Source organism: Phoca vitulina, unplaced genomic scaffold (assembly GCF_004348235.1).
Source record: "Phoca vitulina isolate PV1807 unplaced genomic scaffold, GSC_HSeal_1.0 scaffold32, whole genome shotgun sequence".
Classification (NCBI taxonomy): Eukaryota; Metazoa; Chordata; class Mammalia; order Carnivora; family Phocidae; genus Phoca; species Phoca vitulina.
In genome coordinates this window covers 21,585,337-21,605,863 of record NW_022589735.1, presented here as the reverse complement: position 1 = coordinate 21,605,863, position 20,527 = coordinate 21,585,337, and the positions used below count along the sequence as shown (strand labels likewise).

The 20,527-nt window shown below is 37.8% G+C and overlaps 1 protein-coding gene across 3 annotated transcripts in view; it reads left to right on the top strand.

The window, feature by feature from the left end:
- Window positions 1-20,527, top strand: part of COMMD10 (COMM domain containing 10) — a 205,822-nt gene that overhangs the window by 112,226 nt on the left and 73,069 nt on the right. The window contains exon 6 of one of the 3 annotated variants that reach the window (XM_032425353.1): window positions 16,090-17,387. The exons of the other annotated variants lie outside the window; for them this stretch is intronic. Within the exon in view, the coding sequence (XP_032281244.1) occupies window positions 16,090-16,101 (12 nt within the window). The 3' untranslated portion in view covers window positions 16,102-17,387. Of the gene's footprint in view, window positions 1-16,089; window positions 17,388-20,527 lie in introns of those variants that run through there. 3 annotated transcript variants of the gene reach the window in all.

Here is a 20,527-nt window from a genome sequence, read left to right as displayed (position 1 = left end):
AACTAACTGGATTTCCAGGTTTGTCTTCGTGTGACATAAGTCAGTACAAACAGTGAAGGCTATCTATCAGCAAACCATGTTAGAACTTTAATGATTATAGGAATTGAAGAATACTGTAAATATATCTGACACTTCTAACTACTTGTTTTAGGGTGCCCATAATAAAACTTCAGCCATGTAGTTCTTTGTGGTCAGTATTTTTAGAAATAAACTTAGTGTGGGGTGCCTGGTGGCTCAGTCCGTTAAGCATCCAATTCTTGACTTCTGCTCAGGTTATGGTCTCAGGGTCAAGAGACCACTCACAATCTCTCTCTCTCTCTCTCTCTCTCAAATAAAAATAAATAAATCTTAAAAAAACCCCAAAAACCTGTTTCTATGAGAACATCAGATTTGTCTTATGTTTCCACTGAAAGCACAAAAAAACCCCTTTCTGGTCCATGTAAACATTGTACACACATACACAGTACATGTAGTTTATGTGATCAGCTTTTTCTCATTTTTGTAATGCAGATAATTGAGACGTGAGTAAAATAATTTTCTGAATTAATAGAAACACAACAGGAAATATTACAAATAAAAACTCTAAAAATTCAAATTTTCTCCTCGATGTGAAATCTGATCAGTTTGCTGTCTATTCTTTTTCCAATAATAAAAACTTTATGTAATGGTTGAAAATATGTATCGAAGGAAAAAGGATTTCCTTAATGTTAATATGCTTCTTTTGTATGTAAAACCATTGTATCCAAAAATATTGGACACTGTGTTCTTTTAGGATTAAACCTCTAATCTGTCTAAACTGCAGAAAATTATCAGTGTTGTAATGGTCTGCAGAACAACTGTCCCCTTGATATTAAATTCCGTAAATGTTAAAGCTTTTCCTTTCCCACAGGAGGCAACCTCAAGAGCTGCTTTTCTATTCTAATCTCGATAGTAGGAAGGAAAAAACTGTTTTTCTTCCAGGCACTCAGTTTGTCTTCCAATATTTATACCAGAATTTTCCTCACAAAGGAAATCTTTAATTAAAAAAAAAAAGCTCCGAATTGATCTACAAATAATTAGGAAATATTAAAAATACCGATTATAAACAAATGAGAATAAGGGAAAAAGCCATTTATTTTTAAACTAAATGCTATACCTGCATTAACAAAATATTGAATATAATCTTCACCAGTGTCTTTTTAACTTGGCCATAATGCATCAGTACTAGCTGTAACACTGAAAATATTCAGAGGTTATTATCTTTAGTGTAAATAAACTTTCTTTGTATACTTCCATCTTTATACGTTGCTGACTACACAGATAATAGAACTACAGAAAGCATCATTCACATTTTATCAATCACATTCATTGACACTGCATTTGCATTGAAATATGAATTCACATTTTTAAAAAAAGGAATACCAACATATTATGGAAAGGCTACACATTTTCTGGACTGTAAAATTAAAATGAGACTGATAAACCCACATGGTGTCTTCATCCCTCCTGAGGTATGTGCTGTCTATCAAGGAAATGAGATGGCAGACCTCTGAAGGGGTTATGAATCCACTGGTCCTTAATCTTTGTGGATTTGTAGACTTGACAGTACTCATAAATGCTACAGAACTCTTGTCAGAAAAAAGTGTGTGTGCACATAGACACAAAATGTAGCAGACCATTTTAGGAGCTTCACAGACCTTCTGAACACAGAACCCATACCCTTACATAAACACCTGATATTCACTGGCTATTTGCATGGTGACCCAAAGGTCTGGGGCCTGTGGTCCTTTGTCATTTTGCTGGGGCACACATTTGAGTCACACTAAAATAAAGCTGGAAGGCCGATGTGAAGCAACAAGTCAGCCGGTTTGTGGAGGAGCCTGGCATTCACATCTCAGTTTGACTCTGGCAGCTTTACAACTCATCATTAGCAGAATAATTATCAAGAAGTGCTTAAATGGTAATCATTAAGGTATTCTGAAGGTCTCTGAATTTCTCATAATAAAAAGGGTTCACTCTGCTTTCATATATCCTAAGTCTCCTCAACAAGTTATACCACAATTATTCTCTAAAAGAAAGCAGGCTTATAAAAAAAAAAAAAAAACCATATAAAAAATAAAGTGTATTATCACCATAGACAGTCATTTATTAACAAATTTATTAAATCCCTAGTCACTGTGTAGTTTACAAAAATAAAAAAGATACATACTCAATCTTCTAAGAGCATTCAATAATATGCACTAATTTTATATATTTTAGAGCGTGCATGCGTGTGCACAGGAGCAAGGGAGGTGTAGAGAGAGAGGGAGAGACAGAATCTCAAGCAGATTCCCCACTGAACTGGGAGCCAGATTTGGGGCTCGATCCCAGGACCCTGAGATCATGACCTGAGCTGAAACCAAGAGTCAGCTGCTTAACTGATGGAGCCACTCAGACACCCTATCATAGAAATGATTTTTAGAACATTAGGTAATGTATTTATTGAAGACCCATATTTTCACCAAATTATTATAAACAGCATAATTAATCACCAGTACATTTTATACATGTCTAGCATGGAACTTTCTAAAGTGCATATAAATTAAACATACCAGTTCTGAATTGTAATTTTGTTCAAGTTTTCATTATCTTTTATAATTCCTGCATTATCAGCTGAAGTAACAAAAAGGTGAAAACTTTTAAATTAGGTTTGTAAGATTCACAAAGATTTGGGGAGGGATAGGTTTTAATAGATCCTTTTAAAGATACTTTTGACTACACACCGTCATTCAATAGCTATTAAGAAACAATGACATATATTTTTACAAAAGGGGTTTTTTAATTCTGAAAGTAATAGATGACCATTATAGAAGATTTAGAAAATACTGGCAAGTATAAAGAAGGAAGGAAAATCCCCCCAATTCCACCACCCCAAATCAACCATTCTTAACAGTAAACTCATTACAAATACTACTGTGTAGATTTCAGTTGTTTACAAATTTATACCATTAAAAACAGTTTTGCCTTGCACAGTTTCTAAGCATACTTACTAATGAAAACACCACACAATTTTCTAAGTAAGTTGACCCAACTTAGTAAACAAAATTAACAGGTTTTTATTTGGACCTTAAGGACAGTACATGGGCTTACTGTTGGAGTTTCCCTGATGTAGGTTTGGCATATGTTTTCTGGAAGCAGGGAAAGTGGAGTCATAGGTGTAGGAAGCAGTCTCTTGTGAGATAGGGTAGAACAAAGAATAAACACTGGGAGAACCCTTTAGGGCCAGTTGTAGAGTAATAAGGGCTCAAAAAAAAACTTGCATTCGTTTTTTTGTCATGAGGACATTTTAACTTGCCTCGACTAGGGCCTTGACTCTCCCCTGATATGAACCTTTTTAGAGAGTGTTGTGGACTCACTTGTTTCCCCAAAATTCGTATGCTGAAGCCCTAGCCCCTGATGTGATCGCATTTGGAGATAGGTCCTCTAAAGAGGTAATTAAGGTTAAATGAGGTCATAAGGGTGGGTCCCTAATCCAATATGACTAGTGTCCTTTTATGGAGGGGAAGAGACCTCAGGGACACATTTGCACAGAAGAGGCCACGTGAAGACAAAGCAAGAAGGCGGGGTGACCTGTAAGCCAGGGAGAGAGGCCTCGGTAGAAACCAGCTCTGTTGGCGCCTGATCTTGAACGTCTTCCAGAGCTGTGAGAAAATAAATTTCTGTTGTTTAAGCCATCCAGTGTGTGGTATTTTGCATGGCAGCTCTAGCAAACTAATATCGAGAATAAAGCTTTTTTTTTTTTTTTTAAGGAAAAGTGTGGTAGGTAGAATCATGGTCCCCCAAAATATCAGGTAATAATCCCTGGGCATTGTACATATTATCTTAAAAGGGAAAGTGTCTTTTCAGATTTGATGGAGTTAAGGATCTTGAGGTGGAGAGAATATTCTGGAATATCTGAGTAGGCTCTAAACATAATCACAGATGTCCTATGAGAGGCAGAGGAGATTTGACAGACCTACATCGGAGAAGTTGATGGGATCCCTAAAGATAGGGCCACGAGTCAAGAAATGCTGAAGTAGATTCCCAGAGAGCACAGCCCTGCGGACACTAAGGGTTTGGCCCGATGCCACTGTGTGCAGACCTTGTGAGTAAATATATTTCTCTTGTTGAAGCCATCAGGTTTGTGGTGATTTGTTACAGCAGCCGTAGGAAGCTAAACAAACAGCCACTAAACACACCAAGTCCTTTTAGCATCTTTCCGTGTAACATTAGGGTTTTGTATCAGATGCTCTTGGCTTTTTATTTTATGAAATAATGAATTATATTGATTATTTTTCTATTGTTGAACCATCAAGTTATTCTTGGATAAACTCTACTCAATTCTGTATTATATTTTGTTTTTTAATATCCCAGTGGGTTTGATAATATTTTGTTGATTGTTTAGCATTTTTTTTCTGTATTAAGGAATGAAATTGTGCTCTAGTTTTCCTTGTTGATACTGTCTTTGTTGTAAGGCTTTGATCTTAAGGTTATGTCAAATTTATTTGAATATGTAGCCTGAGCCCAGATTATGCTAACTTTGGAAGCCAGGCAAAAAAGCTGAAGCTTCCTCTGATAGGCATTTGGGAGCTGTTGCTGGTTCTTAAGCAGTAGAGAGACTTCGTAAACGGGGCAAGGGGTAGGTACTAAGACATAACAGTGGAGCCAGAGTCACCTATGATTACCTGGAGAACATTGTCAAGTCATACAGTTTCAGATAACAAATCCAGGTATTGAGTTTCTCAAACATACTCCCCTCCATTCATGTTCTTAGGAGTGAAGACTTAATGTGTGTTACAGGGCATTCAGTCAGGAAGCAAAAGAATTCTAAGGCACTAGAGAATGTCCTGGTGGGTGACCAGGAGTTGACCATATTTCTCTCTGCCTTGTGATTCTTTCATTCCATTCTGTTCTTACCTGGAAGAGGTAGCCATCATAGACTAATAAACTTCGGGAATGTTAGGGGATGATAGGAATGTATTTGTATGGATCACAGTTTCTGAGCAGATGGCCTTGGCCTGTGGTGGGAGAGAGACAAGTAGGGTTATTGCTAAGGATCCATTGACCTCTGTTTAACCCAAACATTATCTAAACACTGAAAAAATAATATAGCATACATCTGTTATTTCAGATTTTCAGATATACTCAGTTATTTCATAATTCGTCTACATCACCAGCTGAACAATTAGGTGTTTGAATTTGTGGTACATTTGGTTGTTACTGTTTTTAAGCAACAGGTAATAAGAGCGTATACCTCTTGTCCTATGGGAATCTGTAAAGGGTCTTGTTTTGTTTTTGTTTTTGTTTTTTTAAAGAGACTGTCTTCTAAATAAACACCAACCCCTTCATCTTCCTGCTGAGGATATTCCTGGTGATAGATACTCATGTTTACACAGCTAGTCAGTCACAGACTCCTTGTAGGAGCCTGTGTTTCCAAGATTCCTTAGAAATGCTATGAAAAAGACTCCCTAAGCTTTACAATACTAATTACTGGTGTTGAACTTTGAAAAAGTACATATACCTGCCTCTCTTGACCATGGGCTATGTATAGATTGAAAGTTCTATCATTGCTTTCGGAAAGTTACAGGATAGCTTCTGTTTTTATAAAATTGTTCTTAAATTAAAAAAAAATTTTTTTTATGTACTTTTCAATCTAGTAAGCTATGTTTGAGATGGCTCTGCTGGTTGTTTCAGATGTTACGTTTTACAGTTCTAGCCTCTGTTCTCAGGGTAGATTTTTGGAATCCTTTATTTTCTGAGATTTTTTTCTGACCAGAGGAAAAATAACTAGATAGATAAATAAATAGATGGGAAGACAGACAGTTCAACCAGAAAACAAAAACAAAACCAAATCTGCACAGCAGGTTTGTGAGAAGATATACTGTACTGAGTCGCTTGATAGGTGTATGTCCTTCGGTGAGCATATGGGCATGGGGATGGATGCCTGGTGCACCAGCCAGCATTGATTAAGGATGTGAATATGTTCCAAATAGATGTGTGATCAAGGGAAGAAAACTCGTTAATGCTCCCTGGGGTATTAAGGAGTTGGGGGAAGATGCAGAGTACAATTAAGAAGAAATTGTGGTGTCTGTCTAGGGATAATTAAGTTCAATTTAAGCCTGTTATTCTATTTTCGTGAAAATGTTCCTGAAGTAGAAAAGAATAAATAGTAAGACAGTTTATGTGGATCTTAAAGAAAAGTTAGTTTTGACAGTTGCAATTAAATTTTAATAGTTTAATTTGGGAATCTACTTATCCTGAAATCTCTGTTGGTAAAAACATGGAAACTTGTAATACGGGTTAGAATTATTTCGGTTAACAATTATGGTTTCTGTACCCATTAGACTATCAAACTCTTATATTCCAAAGGATTTTAAATTGACTCATTGAGTTATCTAGTTAAATGGGAATATGCTGTTAAAAGTAGAATAGAGTCTCCTTGTAGTCATAAAGTTGACACAATGCTTTATGAGCAAATTTAATGTTCTATTCAGGAACATGAGGTTGGACAGAAAGATAACCTTACAAGAAATTATCTCAGTTATTCATTCTGACCTTTTGTTCACAAAAGAAACTAGAATTCAAAAGAACACAACATTTTTTTTTTTAACATTACGCTTCTTTTAGTTGATTGGTATCTGCAGATTGCTCTTAATTAGAGTATATAAAATATTAGTAGTACTTTGTGTTACTTTAGTTTTGTGTGTTTGTTATTCCTTTCAGGTTGACATCTTCCACCATATTTTTGCTGTCCACCTGTAGATTATACATTACAAGTCTTTATAGGAATCAGATGTATTCTATATTAAATGATTTTTTTTAAAGATTTTATTTATTTATTTGATAGAGAAAGACAGTGAGAGAGGGAACACAAGCGGGGAGTGGGAGAGGGAGAAGCAGACTCCCCGCTGAGCAGGAAGCCCGATGCGGGGCTCGATCCCAAGACCCTGGGACCATGACCTGAGCGGAAGGCAGACACTTAATGACTGAGCCACCCAGGCGCCTCTAAATAATACTTTTTTTAAACGGGGAAAAAAAAAACAGGAGAAAATGTGAAGAAATGAAGTCTAGGAACTACTTTGGAAATGTCGGTAATGAGGAGTGCAAAATAAGTTAAATCTATATACCAAGGAAAAGAGATTTCACTACAAAATAATAACGTGAAGCAAGAAATCACGAGTATGCTTACCCATATTTTACCTGAATGCCATTTATTCAACAGATATTTATTGAGTTCCAAACTAGATGCTAGAGCCTTTCCTAGGCTCTGGGAATATATTTGCCAATACTGGAGTCATATGTGTCATTTGTAATTGGATGTTCTAGGAGTTCTGAGAAGGAAAGCCCGCGGTACCTGCGGAGGCGGTGCAGGGAGCCTTAACCTAGAGCAGGGGACCAGGGGACTTCAGGGGAGGTCTAAGCTGGGACATGGACTGAAACTGTACGGTTACATCAGGGCCAGGGAGAGAGAAGGGGTTTGCAGAGAATGTGGTAGGCAGTGGGAATAGCATGTTCAGAAACCCTGAAGAGATATGATATATTGTAGGGAACTCAAGAAAGTCATGATCACTGGCATGCAGGCAGGGATAGGAGGCAAAGCCAGGCTGGAGTGATTCAAAAAGCCACACTTGAAATCATCTGATTAACGTGAAGTACTCAGTGTCGCCTTAAGATTGGAGAGACTGCCGTTGGTGTTCCTTGCCTAATTGCCTCAAGCATTTTTATGTTTCTGAGAGCTGAACTCATTATACATATTTTTTTTTTTTAAGGAAAGCATGTATTAGAAGTACCGTTGTTAGTCTTTGGAAGTGGTTTTACTATTAATCTATTTTTTTGTTGTGGAACATTTTAAGAACAAAGCATTTTGAGCTTCCATCTCCAGGTCTCTTTTTTACAAATTGAATTAATACTTTTTCATTGAGAAATAGTCCACAAATCTTGCTGCTCAAATAAGTCATTGATCTATATGAGGACTTTGATAGGGAACTTGCTTAATGTTTGTTCAGTAGAATTGGAAGGATGTAGATAGGAACCACCTCTCTTTTTACTCGTCATTGTATCTCCAATGCCCAGCCATTTCCTGGTCTATCATTGATGCTCTATATTTGTTCATTGAATGAGTATGAAATTTTGTTATTGTTTTAATGCCTGCTCAGTGTCTTATGTGGTTCCATGGTTCTGTGATAAACTCTAGACCTAAGGTGGATGAAGTACTACAGTATGACTTGAGTAATTTTCTTTTAAATTTAAATATAAGATGGAGAATATTATCTTAACAGTTTGTATATCACATGAGAATTGGTATGTGAATGTTCAGCTTATGAGGCTCTTTTTGAAATCATTGTGTGATATTAAGAAGACATTCGTTGTAGAATAAAATGAATAAGAATTGTATTGTTCACGAAGTTTTATACTTTGTATTGGGAATCACACAAAGCAGTTATATCTTGTAAACTATCACATTTTCATTTCTAGGGAGACTGTAAGTTTTACTAGGCTTACATCAAACTTTAAAAAAAAATAAACATGTCATTTACATGCCATAAGATTTACCCGTAAGTGTAAAATTTAATAATTTTTCACCAATTCATAGAATTGTACAACCATTACCACTGTCCAGTCTTAGAATATTTGCATCACTCTAAAAAGTTCCCTCAGGGACCTTTGTGATCAGTCCTTGTACCCAGCCCTAGGCAATTAGTGATGTGCTATCTGTGTATATAGATTTGTCTTTTCTGGGGATTTCATAAATATGTGGTCTCTTGTGTCAGAATTCTTTCACTTAACATCATGTTTTCGAGGTTCCTTGATGTTGTGGAATATATTGGTGGTTGGTTACTTTTTATTGTTTAATAGTATTTCATTGTATAAGTAGATCATATTTGTTTATCCATTCCGCAGTGGGTGGACATTTGGATTTTTTCCAGTTTAGGACTATTATGAATAATACTTCTGTCACATTCATGTGCAGGTCTTTGTTTGGACACGTGGTTTTCATTTCTCTTATGCTAATATCTAGTAGAGTTGGTGGCTCATAAATGGTAAGTTTATGTTTAACTGTTTAAGAAATTGCTGGACTCTTCTAAAGTAGCTGTACTGTTTTACATTTCCACAAGACTAGTGGGAAGCTTTCAGTTTTTCTTCCTCGGTAACAGTTGATAACGTCAGCCTTCAAAACTGGAGCCATTCTGTCAGATGTGTAGTGGTATCTTATCGTGGTTTTCAATTTGCATTTCCTTAAAGACTAATGACATTGGGCATCTTTTCGTGTGTGTTAGTTATCTTACATCTGTGGTGGAATGTCTATTAAAATCTTTTGCCCATTTTTCCTGTGTTGTCTTCTTATTATGAGTTACTGAAATGTTTATATATTCTGGGTACAAGTGCTCTATCAGATTTGCAAGTGTTTTCTCCCAGTCTGTGGCATGTCTTCATTTTCTTAGTGATACCTTTTCAAGAGCAGAACTTTTTAATTTTGTGGTGCAGTTAATCAAATTTTTTTTTTTTTTTATTGATTATGCTTTTGGTGTCATGTAGGAAATCTTGGCCTAGCCCAAGGTCAAAACAGATTTTCTCCTAATATTTTCTTTGAGAAGTTTTATAGTTCTATAGAGGAAAGGATAGTCTTTCAACAAGGGATGCTGGGACAATTAGATAGCCATGTGGTTTCTTCTTTCCTTCATATAATTCCCTGGTGGTACCTTTGTCTGAAATCAGTTTATCATAAATGGAAGGGTTTATCTCTGGACTCTCTATTCTGATGCACTGATGTAAATGTCCATCTTTAGACCAATAGCCACATCATCTTGATTACTGTAGCTTTATAGCAAGTTTTTTGAAACTGGGTTATAAAATTCCTTCTACCTTCCTTTCTTCCTCAAAATCATTTTGCCTACTTTACATTCTTTGCATTTCTGTATATAAACTATATATTAGATCGGTTTGGTAGCTTTCAGTGAATAGATTTGTTTTTGTTGCTAAATTTATTGCTAAGGATTTTGGTTTTTTTTGAAGCTCTTATGAGTAGAATTATTTTCTCAATTTCACTTTCGAATTATTGGTAGTATATAGAGATACAAGTTAACTTTTACTATTGGCCTTATAAGCTGTGACTTAACCTCAGTGTGTTTATTAGTTCCAGTAGTTTTTGGAGGGGGTAGATTTCTCAGGTTTCTCTGCATAGAGGATCACGTTGTCTGACAATACAAACATTTTACTTGCTTTCAAATGTGTTTGCTTTCAACTTTTCGTTCTTACCTTATTTCACATTCCAGAACTACCCATACATTGGTGAGTAGAAGTGACTGCAGTGTATATATATAGTTTGTTTGTATTAATCTTTGTATGTTATCATTGTCCTTGGCATTTTGTGTGGCGACTTCAGTCATGACCAGAAGTTGAACTTACTTATCCTTATTGATTTTAATAGTACATATATTTTTAAAAAGCCTCTAAACATTCAATAAAATTTGAGTGAAGTTTTTAGATATTAACTCATACCTCAACTTTTCCAGTTTTGTGTCAATAGTTTCTACTTTTTTTTTTTTTTTAAGGGACGCAAATTTCTGTTTTAGCTGATGGGCTGTCCTCAGTTTCTATAATTTGTGTGTATGTGTGTTTAATGGTGCAGATCAAGTCACTATTCATTCTTACCACTGTCAGATTTTTAGGCATTTGGTTGGAAATAATTTGGCACTGGACTTGGTGGTTTTTGGGGAACCTGGAATTAAAAGGCAGTGCACATATTTTTTATTCTCAAAGGAAAATTTTATGTCCTGCTGTGTTGTTGGATACTTTGTTCTCCTGTAAACTTGCCGGCCCATTTTTATGTTTTCTGCAGTGACTAGTCCTGTGCCTACTGTGCCGTCAGAATTTATTGATGGTTCCCAGGTTAAATCAGCACACAGGTTATTGTCATTTGTGTTTGATGTGGGGATGTTTTCTCTAAGGAGACTAGAGCTTTTGTTTCTCCAGCTTTCCTCACATATTATCTCTATTGTTAGTTATTTTAAGATAGTTTCATGAAATTATTGAGTTTTACAGCCAGAAGAGAAACAAATGATTGGTACTACAACCTGCTTACTTTATTGATGACAAAACTAGAGTACAGCGAGGTAAAATGCTTTACTGGTTAAAAACTAATATGTCCTCGCAGAACTAGTTCTTGAGCCTCGCTTCATCATCTACTCTGCTACACCTAATTCTGCTCCCTCCTCAAAAGACTGACATGATGTCACTTTTAAGGAGCTTTCATGTCCCTTTCAGGAAACCATCCCAGAGGCACGTGGGTGGCTCAGTCGGTTGAACATCCAACTCTTGATCTCAGCTCAGGTCTTGATCTCAGGGTCGTGAATTCAAGCCCCGCATTGGGCTATGGGGGTCAAAGTGTCAAAATGTCAAAAAAAAAAAAAAGAAAAGAAAAGAAACCATCCCACCCCCAAATTATAAAATTTTCTTACTCTATATATCTAGATTTGATTAGCACATGCAGCTTCTTTTGTTAAGTTTTCAGAGTATCTTTAAGCTGCAAAATACTTACTTTAAGAATTTACTTGGAATGAAACATCAGTATATAGTTGTGGTTTTTCTAAGAAGTGAGTACTTCTTAGAAATTAGTTCCAATATGAGTTTTAATTATAGAGCATGCTTATTTTATGCAAATTATCTATTAAATGGAAAATAAATATGGAGATGGGCAGATAAATAAGACCTTATCTAGTGTTGTAATGTAAGATCAGGATATTGGAATGCCCCAAATAATGGCAGGGATTCCTGCTGTCTCTCTGTCCCTGTTTCCCTCCCTCTCCATCTTCCTGTTTCCCTCCCTCCCATCCTTCCTTCCTTCTTTAACTAGTCTGTCCTAAATCATAGCTCTTTTTCTTTTTTTTTTTTTTTTAATTTAAATTTTAGGTAGCTGACATACAGTACAATATTGGTTTCTGGAGTAGAATTCAGTGGTTCATCACTTACATCACCCAGTGCTCAGTACAAGTGCCCTCCTTAATGCCCGTCCCCCACCCACCTCTCTCCATCAACCCTCAGTTTGTTCTCTGTCTTTAAGAGTCTCTTATGGCTTCTTTCCCTCTCCTTTATTTTCCCCTTCCCATATGTTCATCTGTTTTCTTTCTTAAATTCCACATATGACTGAGATCATATGGTATTTGTCTTTCTGTAACTGACTTCACTTAGCATCATCACTCTAGCTCCATCCATGTCGTTATTCATTCTTTTTGATGGCTGAGTAATATTCCATTGTGTGTGTGTGTGTGTGTGTGTGTGTGTGTGTGTATGTATATATACTACATCTTTTCTTATCCGTTCATCAGTCAGTGGGCATTTGGGCTCTCTCCATAGTTTGGCCTTGTTGATAATGCCACTATAAACATCAGGGTGCATGTATCCCTTAGAATCTGTATTTTTGTATCCTTTAGGTAAACACCTAGTAGTGCAATTGCTGGATTATAGGGAATTCTATTTTTAACATTTTGAGGAACCTCCATACTGTTCTCCAGAGTGGCTGCACCACCAGTTTGCATTCCCACCAGCAGTGCAAGACAGTTACCCTTTCTCCGCAACCTCACCAACATCTTTTGTTTCTTGTGTTATTCAGTTTAGCCATTCTGACAGGTGTGAGGTGGTATCTCATTGTCGTTTTGATTTATATTTCCCTGATGATGATGTTGAGCATCTTTTCATGTGTCTGTTAGCCTTCTGGATGTCTTTTTTGGGAGAGTGTTTATTTGTGTCTTCTGCCCATTTCTTAACTGGGTTATTTGTCTTTTGGGTGTTGAGTTTTGATAAGTTCTTTGTACATTTTGGATACTAGCCCTTTATCTGATATGTCATTTGCAGATATCTTCTCCCATTCGTTAGGCTGCCTTTTCGTTTTGCTGACTGTTTCCTTTGCTGTGCAGAAGCTTTTTATCTTGATGAAGTCCCAGTAGTTCATTTTTGCTCTTATTTCCCTTGCATTTGGAGACATGTCTAGTAAGAAGTTGCTACGGCCACATAGCTCTTTTTCTAAAAGGCCCTTTGAGTGCACTGGGACTTGGATGTTTGTTTTGAAGAGTTTTACCGTTTGGTGTAATGTTACCTTAAATTTACTGAAGGCAGAAACTTAGGACTCAGCCCTTAATTCCTTTCTCGCATTCCCGCATCCATTTCTTAGTCATATGGCTTCTCTCTTCAGATTGTATCTTGAGGCACACCTGGGTGGCTCAGTCAGTTAAGCAGCCGACTCCTGATTTTGGCCCGGGTCGTGATCTCAGGGTCCTGGGATCAAGCCCCACATCGATGGAATCTGCTTGAGGATTCTCTCTCTCCCTCTCTTTCTGCCCCTCCCCGCCCCCGCTCGCACGTGCTCTCTCTCTAAAATAAATAAATAAATCTTTAAAAAAATTGTATCTTGAATCTACTTCCTCTCCTATATCTATTGCCACTTGTTCCAACGTGTCATTGTCCTTTGACTTCCCTGGCTCCCACTGCAGCCTCTCTAATACATTTTTATACAGTTTAAAGTTGACCTTCTTAAAATGTTATTTGGATCACATCACCCCTTGCTTAAAACACTTTGTCAGTTACTCTCCACTGTACTTAGCATAACATCCAGACTCTTTTCTGTGGCTTATGATACCTTGTCCATTGGGCCCAACCCTCACTCTCCCACCTGATCTGGTTCATTGGCCACAGTCACACTGATAGCCTTGTAGTTCCTCACAGGCTAGTAGCTTTCTCCTGCAGTTTATTTGCCATGCTTTTTCATCTGCCTGAAACTCTTCTTCCAGCTTTGCACATGGCTAGCTCCTTCTCTTACTTTCTTAACTCACACATATGTCCTTAGGTAGGCGTGCCATGAGTACCATGTCCATCCTATCCATTGTTAATTTCTTTTTCACCTGTTAATACAGCTTGCAGTTCTTTTGCCTATTTTCTTATATTTTCTTCTTTCTAAAGTATAAATTTCATGAGGGTAAGAGATCCTAAATACACTGTCTAGTCCATAATAAGCATTCAATTTTTACCAACTGCTTGAATGAAAGAGTTTTTTGGACAAGTAGTTCAGCTTAAGCTAGAGAGTCTATAGGGGGATAAAAAGGAACCTGTAAAAGGTAATTGATTTTATCTAATCTTGCATTTTAAATGTGGCCATAAATTTATTTTGCCACTATTAAATATAGCATTCAGTATGTAACATTAGACTGTAAATGTGTCTTAAAAATTTAAGTGTTGGTGTTCCAGACTACTTATCAACTGGAATTATGTCTTGCTTAAAGATTTATCATTTTTGAATGATCGTACGTAAACTAGCGTGACCATTTTGTATTTGGCCTTCTCATTTGTGACATTTTGTGTCATGTATGCTTATCATTTATTGTAGTCCATTTCCTATGGAGTGCATACAGAGAGTTTTTATAATTCAAGTGGTAAACAGTTTCCAGCACGTACTTTTGAGAAGCCGAGTGGTGGTTAGGTCTGGAGTAGAGTAAGACAGTGGTTAGGTTTTAGGCAGGATCCGAGTTATGGGATCCACATTCCCATTCGTGAACTGGGGAATGCTGACTTCCCAAGGTTTGAAGGGAACCTGGAGGTCAGCCTGATAAGGCTAAAGTCATCTTCATTTCTTAGCCTCACTCCAAGCCAATTGAATTGGAGGAAATTCTTCTGCCCTTAACCTGAGGAGCTATAACTTTCCTTGATATGGAGGGAACCCTGGGGGAATTCCAGCATATTGCAGAAACACTTTAAGTACCACACAGCCAGACTCAGAATACCTGAACTCTGCTCCTCTTCTGGTTAGCCTCAAGGTGGAGACTGAGGACATGGTTCATCACCAAGGCCCTATCCCTGCTTCTGGCCTTGGCTAATGATACTCTCGGGCTTCCACGCTGTGCACTCTCAGTGAAGCTTCCAGAAAGAACGCTTCTGTAGCAGAGGTCTTGCCAAAACGTCCCTAAGCTGCTGCCACCACTTACCTTCCATGGAACCTTGAATAAAGTCTAATAAGCTCAGTTCCATTCTTCATGCGAGGTTCAATCATAGCTGTACCTTCCTCATAACACCATTGTGAGAATTCAGTGAGTTAATGAACAATAAACTGTTTTTCACGGTAGGTGGCACTAGGCAAATACCATTGTTGTGGTTGTCATCATCACGCATAAGAAAACCACCACCACTGGGTTCCCCAACAGCACCATTAGAGATGTTATAAAGAATGTCACTGGGGAGAAGACTCCTTTCCTAAGCATTATAGAATTAGAAGTCTATTCTACAGGATGTGCTCTTCCCCTAACCTTCACCCTTTGCTAAATTATTCCCTCTCCCTTATCACCTGTTGGAATAGAACATTCTCAGAGACTCAAGACCCACCATTCTGGGGGTTCACATGCAGTCATGTTAATGGTAATATCTCCGTGATATTGGTTCACGTCCTCCCTGCGACCTCCCTGTAATGTGTTCCCCAGTTTATTCCGGTAGTCCCCAGGGCTGTTTCACTAGTGCACACAAGCTCCGCGTGTCCCTCTACTCTTGTTTTGTCATGCATTCGCAGGAGGGTAGATCCTCACCACCACCTCTGTAATGCATGCCTTGGGTAGCTCTTTGTCATTAGAGATGCTGTCTCCTGATGCTCTGACAGATGCCAATTTCGGAGCTTCCAAAATGGCATTGCATTCACCTTAATCATCGCCACTGTACTTGGACTCCAGGTCTCACAGAATCCTTCCTGAAAACAGCTTGTGTCTATAGATTCCCTTTGTATAGGCCCAGCCTAAGCCTTTTCTCCCCTACCCCTCCTTGCTGCAAGCCGAGGGCCGTTAGGTGTCCACTCCCTGTGCCGATCAGGTCAGACGCACACTAGCGGATGTTCCTTCTCTCCCATACCGCCCCACAGCAGGCATCAAGGGCTTCTGAGTCCCAGCATGACTTCATCCACACCGAAATTCCATATTTATTCGTGAAAATCGCAGTTATGATTTATTATAACCCCTAATATACTATTAGGAGTTTTTCATATAGACAAATTGCTGATCTTGACAGTTTAAAACAGTAAGTACTCACTGTCAGACTTTGTCTAACTGCTCCTTCATTTTGCAGGAATTCACGTGATTTCTGTGCCCAAGGCCCAAGGTGTTGGTAAATATACCTGTCCTGCGCACTCTGCCTGACTCTCTCACTCTCTCTTGCCTTCCTGGCTCACAGAGGTGGTAAGCGGGACCCGTTTCCCTCAGTACTCCAGGCTCACTATCCTTGGCACAAGTTAGAATTGATCATTTAAGAAGCATCATCCCTTAACTACTGGATTCAGGCCGCGGACAGAAATCCTTTTCTCTTTATTTCTCCTTATTTCAGGGCCCCAAGCCTCTTCCCTAGCTCCCTCCTTGATGGAGCGTCGCATTTTCAATCGACAGGGCATGGGTTTCTTTCAGCAGACATGATTATTCCTACCAGTAATTTTAATAACTTGGTGGTAAATTGGTTATGATTACCCACCCGTCCTTTATTCTTCATCAGTTCATTTGAGGTACTTTTCTACTTTCCTTTTTCTATCTTTCACAGTATCTTTGAAAGACTCCTCGATTTTACGTCTGTATTCTTGTGCTACCTGCAGAGACTTCTTATCCTGCTCATACTTCCTGATAATTTAACATGGAATAGTACTGTCCTTGAAATTCCGCATTTATGTTTTGTCTCAGATGCCTCTCAGCGCCAGTCCACTGTTACCTGTGGGAAGCAGGGAACATGGCCAGAAATACTAAGACCACCCGTTTAGGTGGTTTCATTCCTGTTACCTTTATTTCCCAAGGTAGTGGCTTCGGGATTTTTTTTTTTTTAAGCTTGCGTTATTATAGGGCTTCGTTTTCCAACTTGATTGATGATGCCAAACATTCAGCGCTTTTCACTTTCTCAGTTTAGAAGCAAGGAATTTTAAAAAGTCACTATCGGTGCCTTTTATCATGAAAAAGACAAGTAGAAGGAATTAGTCTCTCTCACCCAGGGATGTCAGTGTGTGTATACCAGTGGGAACCAGACAGCATGTCTGGGTAAAATCACTTATCACAATGCAGCTACTTTTTCACTATGGTAATTTTAGCTGAACTGGGTCACGTTAGAAATGTCAACAAGGCAAGGGAGGGAATAAAATGTCATCAGAATAATGCACATATGCTTACATTTCAATGGAGCTTAAAATCTTTTATAGGAATCAGGATTAGAAGGGGATTTTTTTCATTGTAGCAATAAATGTGAAAGCAGTTACTGTCACTGTGACTCTTAGGTGTTCATTTTGGCCTCATTCCTGCTTTCCTTAAATTAGAGGGGGAAAAAAAATCTCAATTTTGCCAGTGGAAGTTGGTACAGATAGGAGTTTTTCAGCTAAATAGGTAATAGTCATTATAGTGGCTTGATTTAAAAATACACTTTGAATTCACCTTTAAAAAGTGGGTTAGGAGGGGCGCCTGGGTGGCTCAGTCGTTAAGCGTCTGCCTTCGGCTCAGGTCATGATCCCAGGGTCCTGGGATCGAGCCCCATATCGGGCTCCCTGCTCAGCGGGGAGCCTGCTTCTCCCTCTCCCACTCCCCCTGCTTGTGTTCCCTCTCTCGCTGTGTCTCTCTCTGTCAAATAAATAAAATCTTAAAAAAAAAAAAAAAGTAGGTTAGGAGAAGTAAAATCTAGTGTAGTGTGAGCCACAAAACTACCATTTTGATACTAACATCATTGATATTCTAGGCCAGAGTTTTAAAATTGGAAAAATAGGGGCGCCTGGGTGGCTCAGTCATTAAGCGTCTGCCTTCGGCTCAGGTCATGATCCCAGGGTCCTGGGATTGAGTCCCGCATTGGGCTCCCTGCTTAGTGGGGAGTCTGCTTCTCCCTCTCCCACTCCCCCTGCTTGTGTTCCCCTCTCTCACTGTTTCTCTCTCTGTCAAATAAATAGAATCTTTAGAAAATAAATAAATAAATAAAATTGGAAAAATAAAATACAGTTTTATTCATGATTGTTGATTTTGCATGACACAAACTAGATGTTAATTTTAATTTAAATTAGGCAAAGTAATTAAAGTTAAGGAAATAACACATTTATCATGTTCATAAATAGTAATTTTTTTCTTATTTCAAGTAAGAATTAGAAATATAAAAGGTATAATAAAATAGATTTGTCAAAGAACCATTAATAAGCTACTGCTTTTTTTTTTCTTCAGTTTCCAATTAAATTTGAAGAGATGATATAATCCTGCTATGACTTTAAATGAATGTTTTCGTGACTGCATAAATTGTGATTTGTCATGAGTTGTAGGATTGTAGATGACAATTAAGCCCAGATTCTGATCCTTTTCCTCTCAAGCTTATTAAAATAGAACCTTTTGGGACCACTGTGACTATCTCCTCAATTAGTTTCATGTTATAACTTAACCCTGATTATAAACAGGCTTTAACTACTTCATAGTTCAGTTTAATCTTTCTGCATTGGCAAAGAAAAATTTATTCACTGTAAACAAATAAGCATTGGGACGTGATCTTATATTTGGAAGATTAACTTAGTATGAGAATTGTGCTTTTGATTTTGACTCCCAGCTTGTGATAGGACTAAGGTCGATTATTTTATCTCTTTATAAAATAGCGTAAAATAAATATCTGCCTATAGGCATTACAATTCACTTGACCTTCACATTTGAACATAAACATTGCCAGTACATAGAAAACATTTACAATTTATCTAGTTTGAAAATAATTATTTTTATCATTTCCCTTTTTAACTATTTTTTTAATTCCCATTGATAGAATGAAAGATATAGGCAGTGAACTTATATATAGGATTGATCATGTGTTTTGAGTCAGGCGCAGACTAATAATGACGAGTCTGGTATAGCTATTTTGGGTTCAGTCTCCAGGTGACAGGTACTGGTGTGTAATAAAACTCACCACTTGAACTGGCATTGATTGTCATTGTTATTGATAATCCTGGCGGGAGCAGCATTGATTGAATAAATGTAAAGATTGAATTTGCCTTCTTCTAGCATGGTGGTCACAGAAGCAGGGCGAAGTATAAAAGCTGACAGCACCACAGCATTAAATCTATGCCACTGTACTTCAGAGAAGGGAAATGACAATGATTAAGGGTCCTGTTCGATTCCACAAGCATTTACGGAGTAGTTCTGTAGCCCAGCACTGTGTTAGCTGCTAATAGATACAAAAGGAGAAGGCAGTCTGGTTACCCTAAAGAAGTTGATCATCTAATTTGGGAGACAAACAATTCATAGATGAAACAGCGGGAGAGCAAAACATGACACTATATAACCTAGTGTGGGTTTGTCGGTGCACCAAAATACATGCACAGCTATTTGTCTGGCAAGTGAGAAGATAAATCTGTATCCTGTAAAATTCTGTGTGGTGACATGAAGTAACATAGCCTGGGTTATTTGAGATTTCTGATTATTTAAAAGGAAAAAAAAAAGTAATTTAAAAGATGTTTATTTAAAAATCGTTGAGCCGAACCCAAACACCAGTTAGAGACATGATTAGGTACGTGAGACGGCAGATAAATTCACAAACACTTTACTCCCTTTCTCTGGCTCAGTCCATTGAATATAAACTTCATTAGGTTTTATCCGGTATTCATTCTTTTCCTCTGATATCCTAAAGATTCACTCAATAAGTCTTCTATGTATTCTGAATATAGTTTATTTTTCCAATGTCCGGGTATTCTGAATCGTGTTCATTAGAAAGTTCTCCTCAAAGAATATAGTCCTCTACTTAGCTTTACGTAAGGAGACCATGTGGCTCAGCACACTACCTTCCGGTTTTTTATTATTTTTTTTCTTCATTGCTTGCTGAGTGGTAATGGTCTAGGAAATTTATAATAATAATAATAATAATTATTATTATTATTATTACTGTGGTAAGAACAACTAACATGAGATCTTCTCTCAACAAATTTTAATACAGTATTGTCAGCTCTGGATAGGAGCAGTGTTGTACAGCACATCTTTTTTTTTTTTTTAAGATTTTATTTATTTGAGAAAGAGAGAGCAAGAGAGAGAACATGAGCAGGCGGAGGCGGGACGGGGAGGGACAGAGGGAGAGGGAAAAGCAGGCTTCCTGCCAAGCAGGGAGCCCGATGCAGGGCTCCATCCCAGGACCCCGGGATCATGACCTCAGCTGAAGGCAGACGCTTAACTGACTGAGCTGCCCAGGTGCCCCTGCACAGAAGATCTTTAAAACTTAATCATCTTGCATAACTAAAACTTAATGCTTATTGTTTAGCAACTTCCCATTTTCCCCTCCCCCAGCCTGTGGCAACCACCATTCTACTCTCTGCTTCTATGGGTCTGACTATTATAGAGACCTCATATAAGTGGAATCATGCAGTATCTGTTCTTCTGTGACTGGCTCATTTCACCAAGCATAATGTCCTCAAAGTTCAGCTGCATTGTTGCATTTGGCAGGATTTTTTTTTTTTTTTTTTTTGGGTGAAACTGAAAAATACTGCATTCCATTCCACATACCACATTTTCTTTATCCATTCATCTGTTGATAG